A 20123-nucleotide genomic window follows, 5' to 3' on the forward strand; every position below is an offset into this window, starting at 1 on the left:
CATCGACCTTAAAATTCCATAGATGGAGTATCTTCACCGATGCCTTCACGATAGAACATTATCCCAGGGGCGGAGGAAGCTTAAAATCTTTGGGGGGAGCACTGAAAAAATCTTTGGGGGAGGGGGGGGGGGCACTGGGGATTATATTTAACTCTATGTGATAATGACAATGTTTTGTTTGATTGCAGACGCATGCGCCGTAAAACAATGACTAAGAACGGTTCCGCCGCCCCTGTATCGTGGGGTGGATCAGCCATAATTGCCGTCAGGTCCGAAGCCCATACGACTCCTCAGGTTCTGCGGATATCTTGGGGGTATGGCATGCATAATGGTATAGTTTTGGTGTTGAAATCCCAACGTATCCAGATATTCTTTTATTTGTATTTTTCAATTGATTGCTTGTCTCTTTGATTTGCTAACTGCCTCTTGCCTCTTCAACTGTCTTTCTTGAAGATGAACATTTGGCTTTTAATGAGCTGATTGCAAAACATCTTTTCAAATGTAAAAGGAAATCAATTTGTCCCAGCATTTCAAACAGTTTTGATTCAGCTTCATAGAAATCCCTATCCTTGACAAGCCGTAAGACAACTAGGCGAAAAATATGATTTCAGTTAATTTCATTCAAAGCAGCACGATGGTTACAAAATCCATTCATGTTAATTGATTTATTGAAGAAGCTTTACACATTTAAAAATGATCGCGTACTATTATACAAGTTGAATAGTGTCTCTTGGTCTTTTTATTTTGCATTTTTTTAAATTTTATTGAATAAGACGTTTTTTAAATTAATACAAGGAGACTGAAGGCAGCAATAGGCTTAACTAAAACATAGTGACAGTCTCGAGATAACACTCAATAATGAGCACCTTTAAGTTTGCCAGTTGCCAATTAACAGTTTTTATAGGCTACTTCGTAGTTATTGTTAAGAATTCTCACCATCTTGGCATACTAACTAAGCCTTATTAAATCTACTGGACCTAATCTTTATTTCTATCTCTCTACTCTCTAGTGACCGCCATTATCGTTCTTTCTCTCACCCCCTCCCCCAACCTCACTCCTTTCCTTTCTCTTCTTCTCTTTCCTCTCTCTCTCTCTCTCTCTCTCTCTCTCTCTCTCTCTCTCTCTCTCTCTCTCTCTCTCTCTCTCTCTCTCTCTCTCTCTCTCTCTCTAGCAACACTCCCTTGGGATTGTTTGGATAATAAGGAAAGCCCGGATGACATGTGGGACAGATGGAAAGAGTTATTTCTCTCTGTTCTTGACTCGCACGCTCCGATCAAAACAAAACGAATAAGAAACAAGAAGTCTCCCTGGATGACAACTGATTTGAGGAAAGCTATGTACGATAGAGATAAAATGAAACAAAAAGCTACTCAAACGAATTCGAGGGACGACTGGAGTGATTATAAGTCTATTAGAAATCGCGTCAACAACGAGATAAAAAGAGCCAAAAAGTCATATTATGAAAATCATTTTGCACAAAATTCAAAAAACTCAAAGGAGGTCTGGAAAGCTATTAATGAAGTCCTCTCACGAAGGACTAAATCTGGCTCTTATGTAACATCTATCAAAACAGGTGATACATCGATGTGTGACTCGAAGGAAATAGCTGAGGTATTCAATTGTCATTTTTCTGAAATTGGGACTAAATTAGCTTGTTTAATTCCCGATGGACCGACTGCTTATAATGATTATCTAATTAGAATTGGCTCAACATTCACCTTACGACACACATCAGTTGATGAACTTATGAAAATCATTAATTCTATTGACGTTAAAAAAGCGACAGGTCTTGACGGTATACCATCTCATTTCATCAACATTGCTTCACCAGTAATAAGGCAATCACTAGTGAAGCTATTCAATCAATCAGTTGATAAAGGGATTTTTCCTAACGGCTTGAAACTTGCGAAAGTTACGCCAATTCATAAAGCTAATGACAAAGATGATTTGAATAATTACCGTCCCATTTCGGTCTTACCTACTATTGCTAAGATTTTCGAGAGAATAGTTTTTAACCAGTTATATGAGTATCTAAACTCAAATAATTTACTTTCTCAAAAGCAGTCGGGATTTAGACCGCTTCATTCGACTACTACTGCACTCCTAGAAGCCACAACGGAGTGGCTTACCAATATGGATGAAGGTAAATTGAACTGTGTCACTTTCCTAGATTTTAAAAAAGCTTTTGACACAGTAAATCACTCCATACTTCTCCACAAATTATACTATTATGGGATTGCAGAAGAGTCGATAAAGTGGTTCAAATCTTACCTCACAGATCGTAGTCAGAGATGCTACATAAACCATACCTTATCTAGCTCTAGAACACTCGATTGCGGCATCCCTCAAGGCTCAATCCTTGGGCCATTATTATTTATTATTTACATAAACGATCTGCCAAATAGTGTCAAATTTTCAAATGCTAGAATGTATGCTGATGACACAAGTCTCACCACTTGTGGCACATCACAAAAGACTCTATTTGACGAGGTGAACGCTGATATTTCCAATATTCATAACTGGTTGAAAGCTAACAAACTTAGCTTAAATTCAGCTAAAACAGAGCACATGTTTATTGCTTCTGACGATAAATTGAAAAAAATTACCTCCGAACCACACATATATTTAAATAGCAAACCAATTACTAGAGTCTCTACAGCAAAAACTCTGGGTGTTGTGATTGACGAACGGGTGTCTTGGGTTGCTCATATTGATTACATTTGTAAAAAAATATCCTCTGGATTGAGTGGCATAAGACGAGTCCGCGATTACATCCCCTTGGAGACAGCTATTACCATATATGAGGCTCTCGTTTTACCTTGGTTTGACTATTGTGACGTGGTATGGGATAATTTACCAGTAACGTCTGCTGAAAGATTGCAAAAAATGCAAAATAGAGCTGCAAGAATAATAACAAAAAGCAGCTACGATGTCAGATCTAGTGATATTTTAACTTCTTTAGGCTGGAAAAGCTTACAAAGAAGAAGAAAGGAGCATAAAGCAATAATGATGTTTAAGACTTTAAATGCACTTGCACCAAAATCTGTAAGGGAACTCTTTTATTTTCAAGAAAATACCTACGATTTTCGTGGTAGAGAGAAGTGCTTAAAGTTACCGAAACCCAGCACTGAGTTTTTAAAAAGAGCTCTCTCTTATGACGGTGCAAAAGTGTGGAACTCGTTACCCCAAAGTGTCAGACTGTCCAATAATTTAAAATCTTTTAAGAGGAATCTTTCGTCTGTTGGTCCTTAACACTTTAATTACTATAATATTTTTGGGGGGTAGATGAGAATGTATTTCATAAATCTGTCTATATATTCTTAACGTTATTATTAATTTTTTATATATATTACCTATGAACTCGGTTTTCATGAAAACCAATTTGTACATTGATGAAATTTCCCGAGATTAAATAAAAGACATCTCTCTCTCTCTCTCTCTCTCTCTCTCTCTCTCTCTCTCTCTCTCTCTCTCTCTCTAGCACTAAATCTATGTTTCTAAAAATCCATCTTAAACGTGTCAACTAAGCCGGCTTAATTCTTGACTCATTCAAGAAACACCTGATCCATAAAGACCTTGACTACTATTCATGTAGTGTTTGTTATAAATCCTTCTCCACTTACGTACAAAACCTGTCCAATATACTCGACAGGTGGAAGAGAGATTTAAGAGTTTCGGAACTTTCTTATCAAACTTACAATTCCGACTTAAAGACGTTGGGACTGAAGCAGTAATCGCTGGCAGCCAGGCTCCTTCAAATCGACAAACCGTTTATTAAAACTACCAAACTTGAACTCAAAATACCTACGTTTATCGCCTCATCCTCTTTCTGTTTCAAACTCAGTTTACTTTTTTTGACAATATTTGATAGAAAAAATTAATAGATTTATATTATGCATAAACATTCAATGCTTACTCACAAACCACGTTTGCTGGTGTGTTTTCGACCAGTTGTCAACTAAAAATAATCATTTGGAGTTCCCAACTAGATGAGTTCTAATGTCGAAGTCTTAACATATATCATATATATTGAATCATAAGAATAAACGCACACATGCCAAATTACTCATGTTTTTCTTTGTTTTTTTTTTTCGGGGGGAGGAGAGAGTGGTTAATAATTGATTTGGATTTCATTCTTTTGGTGATTTATTTAGTCATATTCCGTTTCGTACACCTTATTAATCAATTGATTTAAAAAATATATTAGCCAAATGTCATCGAAATCCAGCATAGGACTAGAGTTCTACTTCAACTCAGAATACTAAGCTGAGTGTCTAGTACAAAGTTTTTCGTTTTTCGTTTCTCAAACTGATACGATGTTTTGGAATAACAATCCACTTTAAACTGGGTCTTATCTTGCAGATCCGCAGTTACCGATCCCTAAAGGATGCTTAAAGTCTGAGGATCGTACCTTGCTTTGCTCTGCTGGTCAGGATGCCGCCAAATCCGTTTGCAATATCGTGAAGATCCCAGCACACTTATATTCAGTGAAATATCAGCTCGCCGATATATTCTGATCGAGTATAGTCACAAAGTTTTCATTTTATGATTACAAATCTTACTAAATACAAAAGGTCATCTTTTTATAGTTCGGATTTTTTTCCCGTCGTGTGGATGGCAATTGATAAGGTTTCTTAATTAACCCAGTATTTCAACTCAACTGACACGAAAGGTTTTCACAATTGACCGGAGAGTTTTGCTCGGCTTGAGACTGATGCAGACTGACCGTAATAAATAATTTCTCAATAAAGATTGCTTTGTTTATGTGCTCTTTTCATTATGAATTGCTATCAGAGGTTGACATTAATTTTTTCAACCAAGCTGATTATCAGTCGGTAAGGCGCCTGAAAAGACCAGAATTGATGAACCTTCAAAACCTGGCTATCAAGATCAGAAATACCTGTCGAATCACTGCAACAAACAGTTTAAAAGACCTAAAAAATGAATTGGAAACGATTTAAGATCGTGCTGACTGGTAACGGTAATTGGAAAGCAGTTTGGCAGGATAATTATAGTTTAGGGATATTTTCTAAGAAACCGATTGGTTGTCGTAATGTTCAACTTATCAATAAAATGTACTAAGTACGACATGCTACAACTCGGGCTAGTAGGCTTCCTCTTAGCTTTTATACTATTAAAGTCATCTTTAAAATGTCATTGAATATGGCCAGCTTTTCTCAGGAACCGAAATTCTGTGAGTTGTTACTGATTGTGACAAAGAGGAGAATTTTAAATTAAAGCGATATGATCAAAGGTTATGTAATTTGGCTTTGAAAAATACACAATGAGACGATTACAAAGTTCTTGTTTGATGAAGGAAATTATAAACTTGCTCGGCGACTTGCCGTCATGCCTCTTTTGCATTTCCACTGATGAGCCTGGAGGATTGAATTTGTTCCGTTTGTCGTTGCTTATCTGCTACGGCACACAACATTATTACATCAGGATAAGTACTTTGTTATTAAATCTCTAGAAGATCTTGAATTAATCAAAAGCAAGGTAGTTGAAACACGAAGAGCTTATTATGTAAAAGCTTACAAGGGGATTGAAAACACTAGCACCGATTATCCGACCATACACAAGTGTGGATTTAAATGTGGGAAAGGATAAGAAAAGAAAAGAAGACGAAGTGTGGGAGGTAGTACAAACTATTATCCAAGCATGTCAACCATTCCTTAAACAAAATCGGTCATTTTTAATTTGAGGCCGTGTTATGGAGTTGCAGATAAGAATGTTATGGGTTTCGTAATTATGATGTGTTCCTAAAGAGCCTACACGCATATTAGTAATCAAATCAAATTAGCGAAAATATTGTTAATAGACATGTGCTAATCGATTTGAAATTCTAAGAAGAACGATAATCACCAAGGTCTAAAAAGTATTACTAGCGCGATAAGACAGGAATCTTTCGATGCCATGTTTATAAGACAGGATCTTTGAGGGTATTTCAATATCGTTTTCCACAATCGTAGCACCGGCAACAAAGGTAGGTACTGTGATTATCTTGTAATAGGCTAAGTAAACAGACCTGTTAATATTGCTAGGAATTACAGGCGCATTTACGTGATAATCCCATGAAAAGCGGCGCAGTTCATTTGTAATATCTTGTATTCTGCCATAGGCAGTAATATCTTCAAGGTCTTCCATTCACCTGCAGCGTTTTTAATTTTATGTTAATGTTGTTTTCGCTCTAAAACAAACAACAAAACCTTCATGAAAAACACATGTATTAGATTCTATCGCGATTTTCTTTAACAACACCGAATTGGGAAACCACAGACGACTTCCCTTCTTTGTGTGGTTGCCTAGTAACGCAATTAAGGGAAGCCAATGCGAATTAACGGTTTGCAAGTTAGTCGTGGTTTTGTAATCAAAGATGCAAACATATTCTGACGTATCATGTTTTCTTTCGTCTATTTTACTCGTTTACAGTCATCCAGAACAGTTGGGGTCAATATTCACTACATCTAGGATAAAACACATAGCCAGATCTAGAATAAACGCTTGTGTGGATGTTGCTCATTTGAAGCCTCGAGCTGAAACAGGCGCTACACGCTTGCCGACCTTAAGATTTAAAACCCTCTAGAATTCTTCAATATTCATCAGTCTACGTAATCCTCAGCACATCCAACATCGCAACACGGTGCTTGTGACATCTTAAGTTGACATCACCGTCAAGAGCAGTGGGTATAACGTCAAGACTTTAAATGAACATCAATTTCAATTCTCTGGCATTAATGTATTTGACATCTGATGTCAAGCTCTTGCTAAACTTCGTAGGCTCACACATTAGAGTGTGAAGTGGCTCCCAAGAAGCGTCATCAATAGGTTAAGCCATAATTTCTTTGCTACCATCATTTGCACCTTCTAGTTGGCTAACACACAAGGTTGAGTAAAAAAATAATCATGAACAATTCGACGTTCGATGTGGACAACAAACAGATTACAGCAGAAAACTACGCCAGAGCCACCATTTTCATCGCTGTTTTTCTGCTTGGATCCATTGGGAACATTTTTGTGCTTTTAATTGTAAAACGAAAACGCCGCCGAAGATTCAACGATATATTCATTGTGAATTTGGCAATCAGCGATCTAGGACTAATACTATTCTGTATCCCCGCATTTACGTACAAGGAACTTACTGGCTTTAAGGGATCCATGTTCTACTGCAAAGGGATATGGCCCATGATTACAATTTCATTATGTTCCAGTGTTTTTACGATCACTGTGATGGCAATTTACAGGTGTCGGGTTATTCTACATCCATTCGAACCTCCCTTACAGAAACGTAAAGTTTTTCCAATGATTGGTGGGATTTGGTTTTTATCTATTGCGCTGGCCTTCCCAATGTTTTTATTGGCAACGTACTCAGATGGTGCCCAAGATTGCATCGAACTATGGCCATCGGACATTCACAGACGTATATACACGTCCACCCTCATGATCCTTCAATACTTTCTTCCACTGTTGATCATAGCAGTAGCCTACGTACTTATCGTTATAGACTTGACAAAATCAAAGACACAGCCGCCGTCGCTCAAGTCGGGCAGAAAAGCCATTTGCCGCGCAAGACGTGAAGAAAACATTCGAGTCATCAAAATACTGGCAACTATTGTTGTAGTATTTGCGCTGTGTATGCTTCCTGGCCATATCGCATGGATGCTGTTACATTTTGGCGGGAAAAAGGAACTCGCCGTTTCAGAAGATATCTTCGAATTCTCGGACGTTCTAGCTATCATCCATAGCTCTTTGAATCCTGTAATCTACGGGACGCTCACTAAACGATTTCGCCAAGGTTACATGAAGTATCTGTCGTATCTGTTCTGCTGCCGCTTTTACGGGCTGACAACGACAACAACGCGGTCACTAAAGGGAAACAGAACGTCAGAAATGAGGACATTTGGTTCCGAAAAGCAAAGCATGGACGATGGCGCAGACTACGAAGACCAAGAAAACCAAAAGTAACATTGCGTTAAAAAGGACAGGAGTCTTAATTTTATGAACTTTACTGTTGTCAATTCAGTCTTTTTGACGAGTTTTCAGATGAAAATGGTCGCGTTGCTTGCCTTTTCGCTGTAAGGCTACGTTCAGGCGGAAATTAAGCCCAGCTCATTCGGCATGTTCTTGGCGCTAACTAGGCTTTGAAACTGTAAATTAAAATAATAATAAATCAAAAAGGAATTAAAGTTAATTAAATGAAATGTTATTTGGGTTATAATATTAAAGCAAGTAACCTTTTTCCCTCGGGCTCATTCCGGCATTGATATATTTTCATTTTTTTCTCTCTCTCTCTCTCTCTCATTTTGGTTTGTGAAATTCAATAAATTTAAATAACGCAAATACACTGAAATTTAAACAACCCTACGATGACTGTCATCCTTGCACACATACAATTCAAAAGCGGCGTGCGCACGTTTTTTTTTTTTTTAACGTTTTTTTTTTTTAACGATAATCAAAAGTGACCGCTAGCTAAAGGAGAAGTTTGGTTGTTAGCGTCGAAGTAGTTTTGGCCGCTTATTAACAAGTTCTATTCTTGCAGTGGATCGAGAAAAAATCCCCAAAATTTTGGTGATTTCTTAAACATAATTTTTCTGAAACTCGCTCTTGGCATTTTTATGGACCAATAATCTAAAGCAAACAAACAAAGCTGTGCAAATATGTCAGACATGAGAATTGTTAAGGCCACGACTGGACACTAAAATGTTACAAATTATCTACCTTTTTTAGCTTCGTTTTTTCGTTCCATTTTTCTTGTAGATAATAAAAATATATAAATTATTCAGTAAACGGCTTCTTTGAAATCCCCTTAAAGGACAATTATTCATCCCAGACAAACCACAATATACATAAATTTACGACTACTCTAGCTCCTTTACTCATTTCTTAGAGATTACGCACTTATCATCCATCGCGTTAATACCGACTCTCATTGGCCATCTTGGACCGTAAAATGGAATTCCAAACAGCTTCCCTGGGGTTTAACGATATATTGATCCAACAAAAATACTTACTGTTGATCCAAAAAGAACCCTTAGAAATATATGGCATTGTATATGAAGTATACACGCAAAAGGGGATATTTTTGTTGGCAAATCCATTAGCAGACGTCCTGCGTTTGCAGCCTTTTATTTCTAAGTCAAAGCATTCAATTACGCCAAGTTTCCCTGTTGACAGTCACAATTAGGATATAAAATCGAAGTTATTGCGATAAAAGCCTTAAATTCTTTTCTGATTGTTTTTGGTGAAGGAAAATTAATTGAATTTGTTCGGAACTAACAATCATGCCATTCTCGTTGCGTATACTACTCCTATATTATTCATGATGACTAAGAGCAACTTAGGGCAGTAGTCCCTTAACATATGGAACTGAATATTTCGTGGCCTTGATTTGATGAATTGTGACAAATTGGTCTAATTTACAAGAAGCAAGAAACAAATAAGATTTGGAATTTGAAGGAAATAACACCAAAAGAACAGATAACAGATACAAAAAGGGGAAAAAGATATTGAGCAACCTCACTAAAATCAGAACACATGCACTTATACCGAAGACAAAATATTGGAACCACACTTTGTAATGGTACCAACATATTCTCTTATCAAAACGAAATCCAAGTTATTTCACACTTAAGAGGAATTGAGATACATCTCATTCCCTGAGACAGGAACTATCGCTAATGAGATAGTGGCTTTAATGAATTATCAAACAGCTACAAAAACGTGGGATGATGAGATAACGTTATGCATACGTAAGGCTGTTAAGTCGTACTTGAGTAAACCGGTGTGCTTTTTGAAAATTGTGTGTTTGTCATTACTATTATCATTTTAAAACAACTACAAAAACTTGGGATGATGAGATAACTTTATGCATACGTAAGGCTGTTATCGTACTTGAGTAAGCCAGTGTGCTTTTTGAAAATTGTGTGTTTGTCATTACTATTATCATTTTCTTTTCCAGAAGAAGTTGCAATACGAGTGACGCAAATCCGACCACATCGAAAATCTATTAGTTTCTATATAATGTATTTTTGTGGTTTTTATCGAAAAACATTTGGCGAGACCAACATACAGCAGTAAGACGATATGCTGTTCATTTAATGAATCAAACCACCTCTTACCATGAATTTTATAGGGTGGAAACGAATCGAAAGTACAACAAGCCGACGAGCTCAAAGTCCGCAGTCATGTGATAAATAATAACTAATAATCCACTTAATAATTTCTTTCGGGGGAAAAAATCTTTATGCATATTTCCTTATCACTAACAATGCATTTGAGCAATGTCTTTTTCCTAGCAAAACATTAGTGGTTCTCTATTTTCTTTTTATATACCGTTATTATTTATACTTATTTTATAAATAATTTGTACACAAACTATTAAATTCTCTCTTTCAAAAAATTTCCTATTCACTCTCTCTCTCTCTCTCTCTCTTTTCCTTTTCAAATTATAGTAGAAGCAAAGGAGAAAGACTGGCAGTATTGACTTACTTTCAAAACACCACAAAGGTTGAAAATAAATATGTATATAAAACATATCAGATAATTAAGTCTTGTTCTTTGAGGAACCATTATACGGTCAGTAGTGCCATTATCACAGTGCGGAAAACTTGAAAGACCCTAATAGGAAGTTGTATAGATTTTATGTTCATTGTTGTTTGCCGACGGAGAGTCGGGAAGTTTGGATTTTGAAAAGAAAAACCAAACAGCGATAATCAATTTAGAATCAATAAATAAATTCATACTCATTGGGGGAAAAACATTCACAATTATGAACAAATTATATGGACTCTACTTCAGGAGCTTTTCGTCCAGGCTCGTGACTCGTGTCATGAATAATTTCGACTATTTCAGAAGATTATGATATTATTGAGTGCATTAGACAGTAACTCGAGTAAGTCCTACTAAAGTAAATGTATTATAAAGGCTTGTCTGTGTCTAGTTTATCGAAGTATTGCTAGGATATCATATATTGTGCATGCCGGCCGTCTTATGTCTATCGTTTTGAAGCTTCAACACTGAATTTCCAAAAAGGATCAATATACAGTTTACCAATGTAAATAGACTCGTAAAAAGAAAACGAGTTTAAAAAAACTGTTCAATTGCATAAATTATGTGAATACGAAAAATTCACCTGTTAACGTTTTTTTTTTTTAAAAGCGTAGCATTGTTCAACAACAAGTTCGCCTTTAGGTTACTTCAAAGCATGAATCGCAATACAAATAGCCATGTCATTTCAATTACCCCTGATGGAAGATTATTAAAGCGGTCAGTATTCTAAGAAGCTAATTATATTCCTTTAACTGACCACATGTTAAACTCCATATCTATTCCACTTAAAAATGTATTTAGATAATCTCAGTTTTGGGGATTGGTGAGGAAGTTTTCATCTATTTCACTTAAAAATTTATAAAATAATCTCATTTTTGGGAATTGGTGAGAAAGTTTTCACCACAGGTTTTCGTGCAGTGTAACCTTTTTTTGCGGTTTTGCGTCGGTAATTTATTCTAGCTATTTGTAGAATATGTGGTCTGAAAGATTTTTCATTCAGTAAATATTTCATAGAAGCCTGATACAAGTCTCGATTTCTCACTTTTACCACGAGGTCAAATTTCAAAACAACATTTATTCTAAATGAAATGGAAAAAGATTAGGAAATGACTACGCATTTTGTTAAATAGAAAGAGGAGACCGCAAAGAAATGCCGCCTCTTTAAACAACGCTTATAAAATAACAAATACACGAAACGAACAATTTTACTTCAGCAACCAATAAACTTTGATTGCAGGTGTATCCTGAGTTCTAAGCCAACGAATTGAAGCTTTTTCTTAAGTCTTAGCAACGTTAATGTACTTTCTGTGGCGTCTGCACCTTTCTTTGATGTTTGTGCTTATCTAACTGAATGCTAATTTCCATTACATATCATATCACATTTATCTCTTAACTCTGCGCAAACAGATAACGTTTACCACAGATAAATCCTAAATAAGCTATTTCTTAATGCATTTCATGAACGCTGAGAGAAAATCAGTGGGATATTGCTCATAAGCAGTAGCGCCTTAGGGTGGAAACGATGAAAAATCTAGATGCCATCAGTGGAATAGTAGCCGGGCATCCTTATAACATGGCGGTGCTCAAAGCCTTAGCCAATGACTGACTGATGTATTATTAATGCTTTTAAATTTATTATAAAGGCTTTGCTAAGTTCAGTCGTTGCATTTGTTTGCAAAGGCTTAAAGTTTTAGTTAGAATCAAGTGCACTTGGTTTTGTTTATATATTAACTTAAAACCAGGTTGGAATGAAAAGCTTTTTTGTTAATTTTTGTAATTTACAATTACTTAAGCTTCTGAAATATATTCACTGTTTTGACGCTGATTTATCTCGTGTAAAAGTGAAGAAAAAAATCATAAATGCTCAATTATACATAACAAAAAAAAGTAGGTTTCTCATTAATGCTACTGAAAAAGATAGCTTTGAATTAGACGTAGCTATTTTGTTGCAAATGACCTAAAATGAAGACATTTCCATAGAAAAACGCCGGATTTAAATTCAATGTGTCGTCATTACATTTAGAAGCAGTTTTCATGCGGTATAAACAAATGCCTTAAATGGGCTATTGAATTAATGGATTAGCGCCGTTGTAATAAATATATCTTTTCTTTGCTAACCTAAGCTCCGGTAAAAAAAACCCCGTCAAATTGTCAAAATTAGCGGAAACATGGAAGTCGTAAAAAAAGCACCGCTTGTTTAAGGATATTCGTTTATGTAATTGATAAAGACAGTCGGGACGTGGATTTTGTAGCTGAAGAATGTTCGCCGTGGTAACAGCACGTAAACAAATTTAGCGGGGTAGCCAAGAGCATCTAGGGGATATGATCAACCGTGATGTAGCGCCTCTTGCCTCTTGCCTCTCACCTCTGGGGTCTCGGCATCGGTCTCTTAGGCCCTGTTTACATGGGAGGAGGATGATCCTACGGGTAGGATCTTCCATGCAGGCGAATCAACCTACCGGCTATGATTTATTGTTTTCTGTTTACATGCATATTTGCAGGCTTCTTTCGGGTACTAGGATCTTCCTGTCTGAAAGATAGGAAGATCCTAGTAAAAGGATTGTGTTTGACTCTAGCAAAACACATATAAACGAAAAAGGAGAGATAACTCGCCTACTAGGGCTAAGTGATATTTATCTTGGGACTCTGTGGTGTGAATGGGAGTAATTACGGCCCTTTCGCTTCGTACCGTTGTCATGTAAACTAAAGGCAAATTTTATTTCGCCTGCAAGGAAGATCCTAGCTGTAGGATCTTCCTTCTCCCATGTAAACAGGGCCTAACTCGACGATTAGAGGCTTTTATTTGGGGCTCTCTGGTTTTCCTCCCTTCGCAAATCCTAACAAGCTAAGTTAAAATTCGATCTGTGAGTCAGCTGTGCCTTGACTTTAATCAATCTTGATCAGGATATCTGTAAAAGTTTTTTATGTACTCCATGATGGATAATAACAACTACTGAACGTCTTGCTTCTTGTTGCTTCATTTACGACCAGCAAATTCTCTTTAGTAGATATTTCTGTACTGATAAAAAAGTAGTTGTGCCGAATAGTGCATTATCAAGGGCATGCAACGCAAACGACTGATTGATTGTAGTTTTCCATATTGTTATTTGTATATAATTGAAGTGCAACCACAGGACTCAATATTCTTCGAGATATAAATAGCAATGAAACAGCCGCCATGTTGGTTGATCTAAAAAGAGAAGTTAATGAGGAATACTTTGTTATTGTCAACTAACATTGCAACTATAGCGTAACAGTGCACCCCAAGAATACGAGCAAACACATACAAGGTTCAGTTGTCATCCAAACATTTTAGCAGATTGAAATTTGATGAATACTTTGCCCTATATATTACGGCTTTCTTGTATTTTCACTGTTGTAGGAAAATTATATATACACTTGATTGCAAAAAGGCTGTAGTATACATTTATACATATACCTAATGAGATGCAAGATATCAAATGAGATGCAGAACGTAAAAAAGTAATTTATTTGGTATTCATTTGTCTTCTATTATATATCCGAGACATAACTATTGCACAAAGTCAAGTTAAAAAATTTTTTTCCACAACATGTAGTGGCTAAGCAATCGCATTTAAGGTAGTTCCCGCCTTGAAAGAATCTTTGCCAATAACTTTGTCCTGAAACTTCGCATGGTCATAAACTATGTTATGTACATTTAAAAACTGCAATAAAAAGATGGGGTCACCATTCTCGTTTTTGTTTGTTTGGTTTTTGTTTTTGTTTTGTTTTGTTGTTGTTGTGTTGTTGTTGTTGTTTTGTTTTTTGTTGTTTTTGTTTTTTGTTGTTTTTGTTTTTTGTTTTTTTGTTTTTTTGTTTGTTTTTTTTTTTGTTTTTTTTTTTTTTTGTTTGCTAGATGCTCTCCAAATATGTCCATTTATGGGTTTTATAGTGAAATACGGCAGCAACCGGAAGCTGTAATCAAGAACCTTTATTCACAGTCAAAAGTACTTTCATATAACAAAACGTACTCATAACTCGAAGTTTACTAGATACTCTATACTAATAAATCCATCAAAGTCATTGGATGACTATGAATCTCGAACTGTTAGTGAAAAATGCAGGTATGTGCGCCTCTACGAAAGTCCAAAAATTGCGCATGTCAAAATATTTCGAAATCTATCCAATAAACTTCCCTTCATATTTTGATACCACCATTCTCGTTTTTTATTTATCTTGAACTGACACTTTTCCGAGTGGAGACTGGGGCGAATCAGATAAAAATCGCAGTTTCTCTACTCAAAAAAGAGAAAAAAAGTGAAAATTGGTTTTGAACATGTTTTTTATTTAGTTTCCGAAAGAAAAGTGCCTAAACTTTGTTAGTTCCATGCTTTTAGTTGCATGCGTAGAAAAATTCGCATTGCAAAACAAAGGAGTTACCTTAAGCATGTTTTACGTTCTGCATCTCATTTGATATCTTGCATCTCATTAGGTATATGTATAAATGTATAGTGCAACCTTTCTTTGAGAAACAGTGTGCTGAGTTAGCGATTTGATCTACAGAACTAAAAAGGACTATTTCAGCAGTCATCTCTGAGAATATCCATGACCAGAAGGTTATGTTCCAAACAGTCAACCATCTTCTTAGTAGTGGCATCAATGATACTGAGTACCTTATACTTGTTCTGATGACAAGACGCTGGCTGAAATGTTCATTAATTTCTTTACATCTAAAATTAATGACATTTTGTCTGATATAAGAAGATCTGGTTTATCTGACTCATTGGAAGTGAACTCTCAGTGTAACAGTACCTTCTACAATTTTGACCCTGTCACCAGTGATGACATTTGTAAATTATTGATCAAGTCTTCTGTGAAATCTTGCAGTTTGGATCATGTTCCTTCATTTGTGTTTGGAAAATGTAGTGACATTCTTGTGAAGAAATAGAAAACGCGCGCGCGTGCTGTGTGCTGTCATAAAGCACGCGGGGATTGGCAGAACACGAGAGAAGTGTTAGGAGAAGCACGACGCGTAGCAGAGTGCTTCTGGACACTTCTCGAGTGTTCTGCCAATCCCCAATTGCTTTATGACTGCACACAGCACAGCAAGCAAGTTTTTTTTTTCTTTTATAAAATACAAATTACAATAATAGACAGGAATGAAGCAACGGAAAGTGCGCGCGCGTGCAATGTGTTCTCATAAATCACGCGCTCCAAACCAATCAGAGCGCGACATTCATAACAGTTATTTTATGTCTTTTCTAACATGTTTGGTTAATCACTCTCTAACCAAAGGAATAATCTAATGGCTTGAAAATTGCCAGGATTACACCCATACTGAAGAAATCCGGAGTCGACTGCGAACAGCTCGTGAATTGTCGTCCCGTGTCGAACTTGAAATTCACCTCTATGCTGATGGAGATTAAGGTCGTCGCTGTTCAACTTAATCAATATCTGAATGACAATTGTCTTTTAGAAGAATTCCAATCTGCCTACAAGGTCGCTCACAGCACAGAAACGGCGCTCTTGAAAATCCAAAGTGTCATCCTTATGTCCATTGATAATGGCAAAGCAGTGGCCTTGGTGTTCTTGGATATGTCGGCTTCGTTTGATACAGTGAATCATAAGATCTTACTGTCAAGACTGACTGAGAATTTTGGAATAAAAGGAATGGTATTGAAGTAGTTCAATTCATATCTGACAAAAAGGAAACAGTTTGTCGCAATCAATAACGCTGTTTCTTCTGTTTGGGATCTAAATGTTGGAGTGCCTCAAGGATCAGTGCTTGGTCCGGTTCTGTATGTTTTGTATACGTCCCCGGTAGCTGACATCATCAGGAGCTATGGGCTGAGTTATCATTTCTATGCGGATGATTCCCAACTTTACATTGCCTTCAGTCATAAGTCGCATCAACAGCTTTTGGACGCAAAGGAATGCATGCATTGAGAAGTGTGTTGCAGATATTCAAAGTTGGATGCAAGCAAATGATCTGAAGTTGAATCGAGACTGAAATCATGCTAATTCACTCTAAATTTAAAGCCTACATTTATCCACCGATCATTCAAATTGGTGATGATGTAATTGATGTTTCCTCAACTGCCACAAACCTTGGTTTTAAATTTGATAAGATCCTGTGTTGCCATGAACAAATCAAGCAAGTCTGTAAGTCCTCATTCTATTTTATCCGGAATATTGAAAGAATTAGACCTATTCTAAACAAATGAAACAATGACTTCTTAAGGGCACTGCTCGCCCATCATTGCGCAGCACAGCAAAAGATCTATTCGAATCAAATAAAATAATAACTTCTTAAGGGCACTGCTTGCCCACCATTGCGCAGCACAGCAAAGACCTATATCAACCTGAAATAATATCTCGTATGCCTCGGCTTCCCCATAGAAACTACAATAAGAGTATATTGGTCGTTTGTGTCAAGAAATCGCGTGAACATTTTGGAAGCTAATCGTTTTCCTAATTACTGTTAACAACGTATATGATTTTTTTAAATATTTCAAGCTTGTCAGTAACCTTGATAAAATGCACGTACAAGACCACAGTACATCACATGAACTGTACTTTCGACCATTCAGTGACCGTGCTTCTATTTGTTTTGAAATTTTAGGTATTTGCGAAAATGTAATAGTGAACACAAATATAGGACAAGGCTATTTATTCTCAGTGTCTAGAAATGGACACGTCTTGCTGCTAGTAATACTTAGCACTCGCCGCTTTTCCGTCTCGTGGTCATTAACAATAAATATAATTTTATTACAGATAGAGCCAACCATAATAATTTATGACAATATAAAAGTTGTTAACAGTGTTACCTTTCAACCCTCTTTCTATGGTAACATTTTACGTGGTTACACGCCTTTATATGGAAATTACACGTGGGAGAATCAAAGTCTGTGAAAAAAGGAGCAATATCTAACCTGGTTTTTTTTTATTCTTTGGCTGCGTCTTTTTTTCTGTTGCTATAAATCACTTGCCTTGCTGCAAGTTGCTAGGAATATTTAGCACTCACCGCTTTTTTTTCTCAGTGGTCATTGAGCAATAAATATAATTTTATTGCAGATAGAGTCAGCCATAATAATTTATGACAACAAGGTTGCTGACAGTGTTATCTTTGAACCCTCTTTCTATGGTAACATTTTACGTGGTTACACGCCTTTATGGAAATTACACGTGGGAGAATCAGTCTGTGAAAAAAGGAGCAATATCCAACGTGTTTTTTTTTTATTTTAAATTCTTTGGCTGCGTCTTTTTTTCTGTTGCTATTAATCACTTGCCTTGTGTTTTGTAATTATACGTTTTGATGCTACCTAGTGAGATATGCTCTATTTTGACCTTTGTCGAATACAATTAAAGCCAAAATTCAGTAACTGAAGGCCAACATTGTATCAGACTTCCATGCTTAAAAGGTATTTAGAATATGGTCACACCCACTGATCTGCCAATCAGCGTCCAGTATTTCAGCATTCTATATCCCATAGAGAAACTTAGGTGGTGGGGTAAAGAAGTATTCATAGTGACTCTATATAGAGAGCATACTAATGAGGCCTTTTGTTTGTCTTTGCTTAAATGCCTCATTAGTATGCTCTATATAAAGAGTCACTATGAATACTAATTACTTAACCCAATAAAACTGAATATACGACAACAAGAAAAAGTTGGCTATAATACGTAAAATATGGAATTCGATTTGGACAGAAAATGTGTGCATGAACAAGAATCTCAATAATAAACAAGAAAAATGCAGTTTCAATGCCAAATGGATATTTTATATATGACAACCACATAATAAATTTCTTAATTTTTCAATCGAAATGAATCTAACAAATCAGATAATTATCTAGCGTCTACACTCTTTAAGTGTCAATTGAAATTAAAATTTTTAACGTGTCTCACCGTGCTCCACAACCAACGAGGTACAGACCATGCTGTGTTTTCATTAACAATCCTTTCTTTTTCTCTCTTCGCGATATCTTCATTTCTAGTAACTTTCAATGAACTTATTTTTGTCGCCATCTTGTTTTTCATAAGTCGCTGAAGTAAGCAGAAAGGATTCCGGACTCAAAAGACACAATAAATCTTGAGTGACCACAACAGCGTCGAGCTCCTCAAGCTCCGTGTATTGACTCATACTCAAAGAAATGAATGATTCAAATCATGCTCAAAATCATAAACACTGCATGAAGAATAAACGACATTCCGTCAAATATTTTAATGTTTCATAGATAAAAGGACATCTCTCTCAAATGAGTTCATTATAAAGAACATCAAAAATGTGTAACGTTAAAAATATCTTCGTGGTTAGTGTAACCATATCTTAAGACAATTAGATAATGAAAGCTCGTGTCCTATGGGATATAGAGTCCCGGGGGCTTCGCCATCTATATCCCATAGAACACTTTCTTTCGTTATCTAATCGTCCTCTCTTCTCTTTCTCTTTCTTTTTATCTCTCTCTTTCTCTCCTCTTTGTTTCTTTCTTAAGCTCTATGTATTTAAAGGGCCGTAGCCACCGGTAGTGTTGGTCCGGTTTCAACCGGGAAAAAATATAATAAGAAAAATATAAAAAATATAAAGATATAAGAAAAATAATTAAAAAATATAAGAAAAACTGAAAACCATCGAAAACAGGACCAATCAGAAATTTGTGGCTACGGCCCTGATTTGTAACTTGTCTTGCAATTTGTACTTATACGTTTTGATGCTACCTAGAGTGATATGCCCAGTCTTTTTGGACCTTTGTCGAATTAAATTAAACCAGTGAAGCCAAAATTCAGTAACTGAAGGCAAACCTTGCATCAGACTAACGTTAACGTTGCATCAGTCAGCTTCAAAAGTATTTATAGCAGTGTCTTTCAATAATGATGTATGACGTATAATTTGGGAGCTGAAGGGGTACGAAAAAAAGGATGAAAGAAAAGAAGCAAACCTTGCATCAGACTAATGTTGCATCAGTCATGCTTCAAAAGTATTTATAACACTCTCTTTCAACAATGATGTATGACGCATAATTGGGGGGAGGGGGTGGGGATATGAAAAAAAGGAAAGAAAAGAAGCAATAAGTATTTTGTTTCGTTATACTTAATTAAGTGGTATCACCTGTTTGAACATTTCTGACCTAAAGCCTATCAAATAAAAATGAAAACTGATTATCATAAAGAATACTCGAGAAAGACCACACAAGATATTAAGTGATATTATAACACTATTAGTGTCCATGTCAAAAATTAAAAAATATTAATAGCAAAGAAGACAAATTGCTCTTAATTTATTTTGAAGATTTCAGAAAAACGTTATGAAGGCGATGACATCTCTGGCCTTCCTTTATGAAGGGGTGAAGGATGGGGTATTACTATAGATTTGTCGTTAACCAAAAACAAAAACAAATCTCATGTTTTCATACATCAAAATATGTTGTGTACAACTCAGTGATCATAAAATCGCGTAACCAAGAAATCTATACCAGTACGATAATTATTGACTTTGCCATGGAAACGTATACACACAGACACGGCAAATCGAACCATATTGCCTAGCAGCTCTTTGATTACCTTCATCTGTCAGCCCGTATAGGCATATAAAGGCATGGAACTTTCTCAATCCC

General features: G+C 36.2%; 1 protein-coding gene across 1 annotated transcript; it reads left to right on the forward strand.

Moving 5' to 3' along the window:
* Positions 1 to 5434: 5434 nt before the first annotated feature.
* On the forward strand, positions 5435 to 8201 carry LOC116286798 (neuropeptide FF receptor 1). Its single transcript, XM_031693378.2, has 2 exons — positions 5435 to 5986; positions 6433 to 8201. The coding sequence occupies exon 2, from the start codon at positions 6907 to 6909 to the stop codon at positions 7963 to 7965; it is 1059 nt and encodes a 352-aa protein (XP_031549238.2). The 5' UTR covers positions 5435 to 5986; positions 6433 to 6906; the 3' UTR covers positions 7966 to 8201.
* Positions 8202 to 20123: the final 11922 nt, after the last annotated feature.

The sequence above is a fragment of the Actinia tenebrosa genome, unplaced genomic scaffold (assembly GCF_029948245.1).
Source record: "Actinia tenebrosa isolate PJP-AT-01 unplaced genomic scaffold, QUT_ActTen_1.0 PGA_scaffold5__44_contigs__length_20552954, whole genome shotgun sequence".
Taxonomy (NCBI): domain Eukaryota; kingdom Metazoa; phylum Cnidaria; class Anthozoa; order Actiniaria; family Actiniidae; genus Actinia; species Actinia tenebrosa.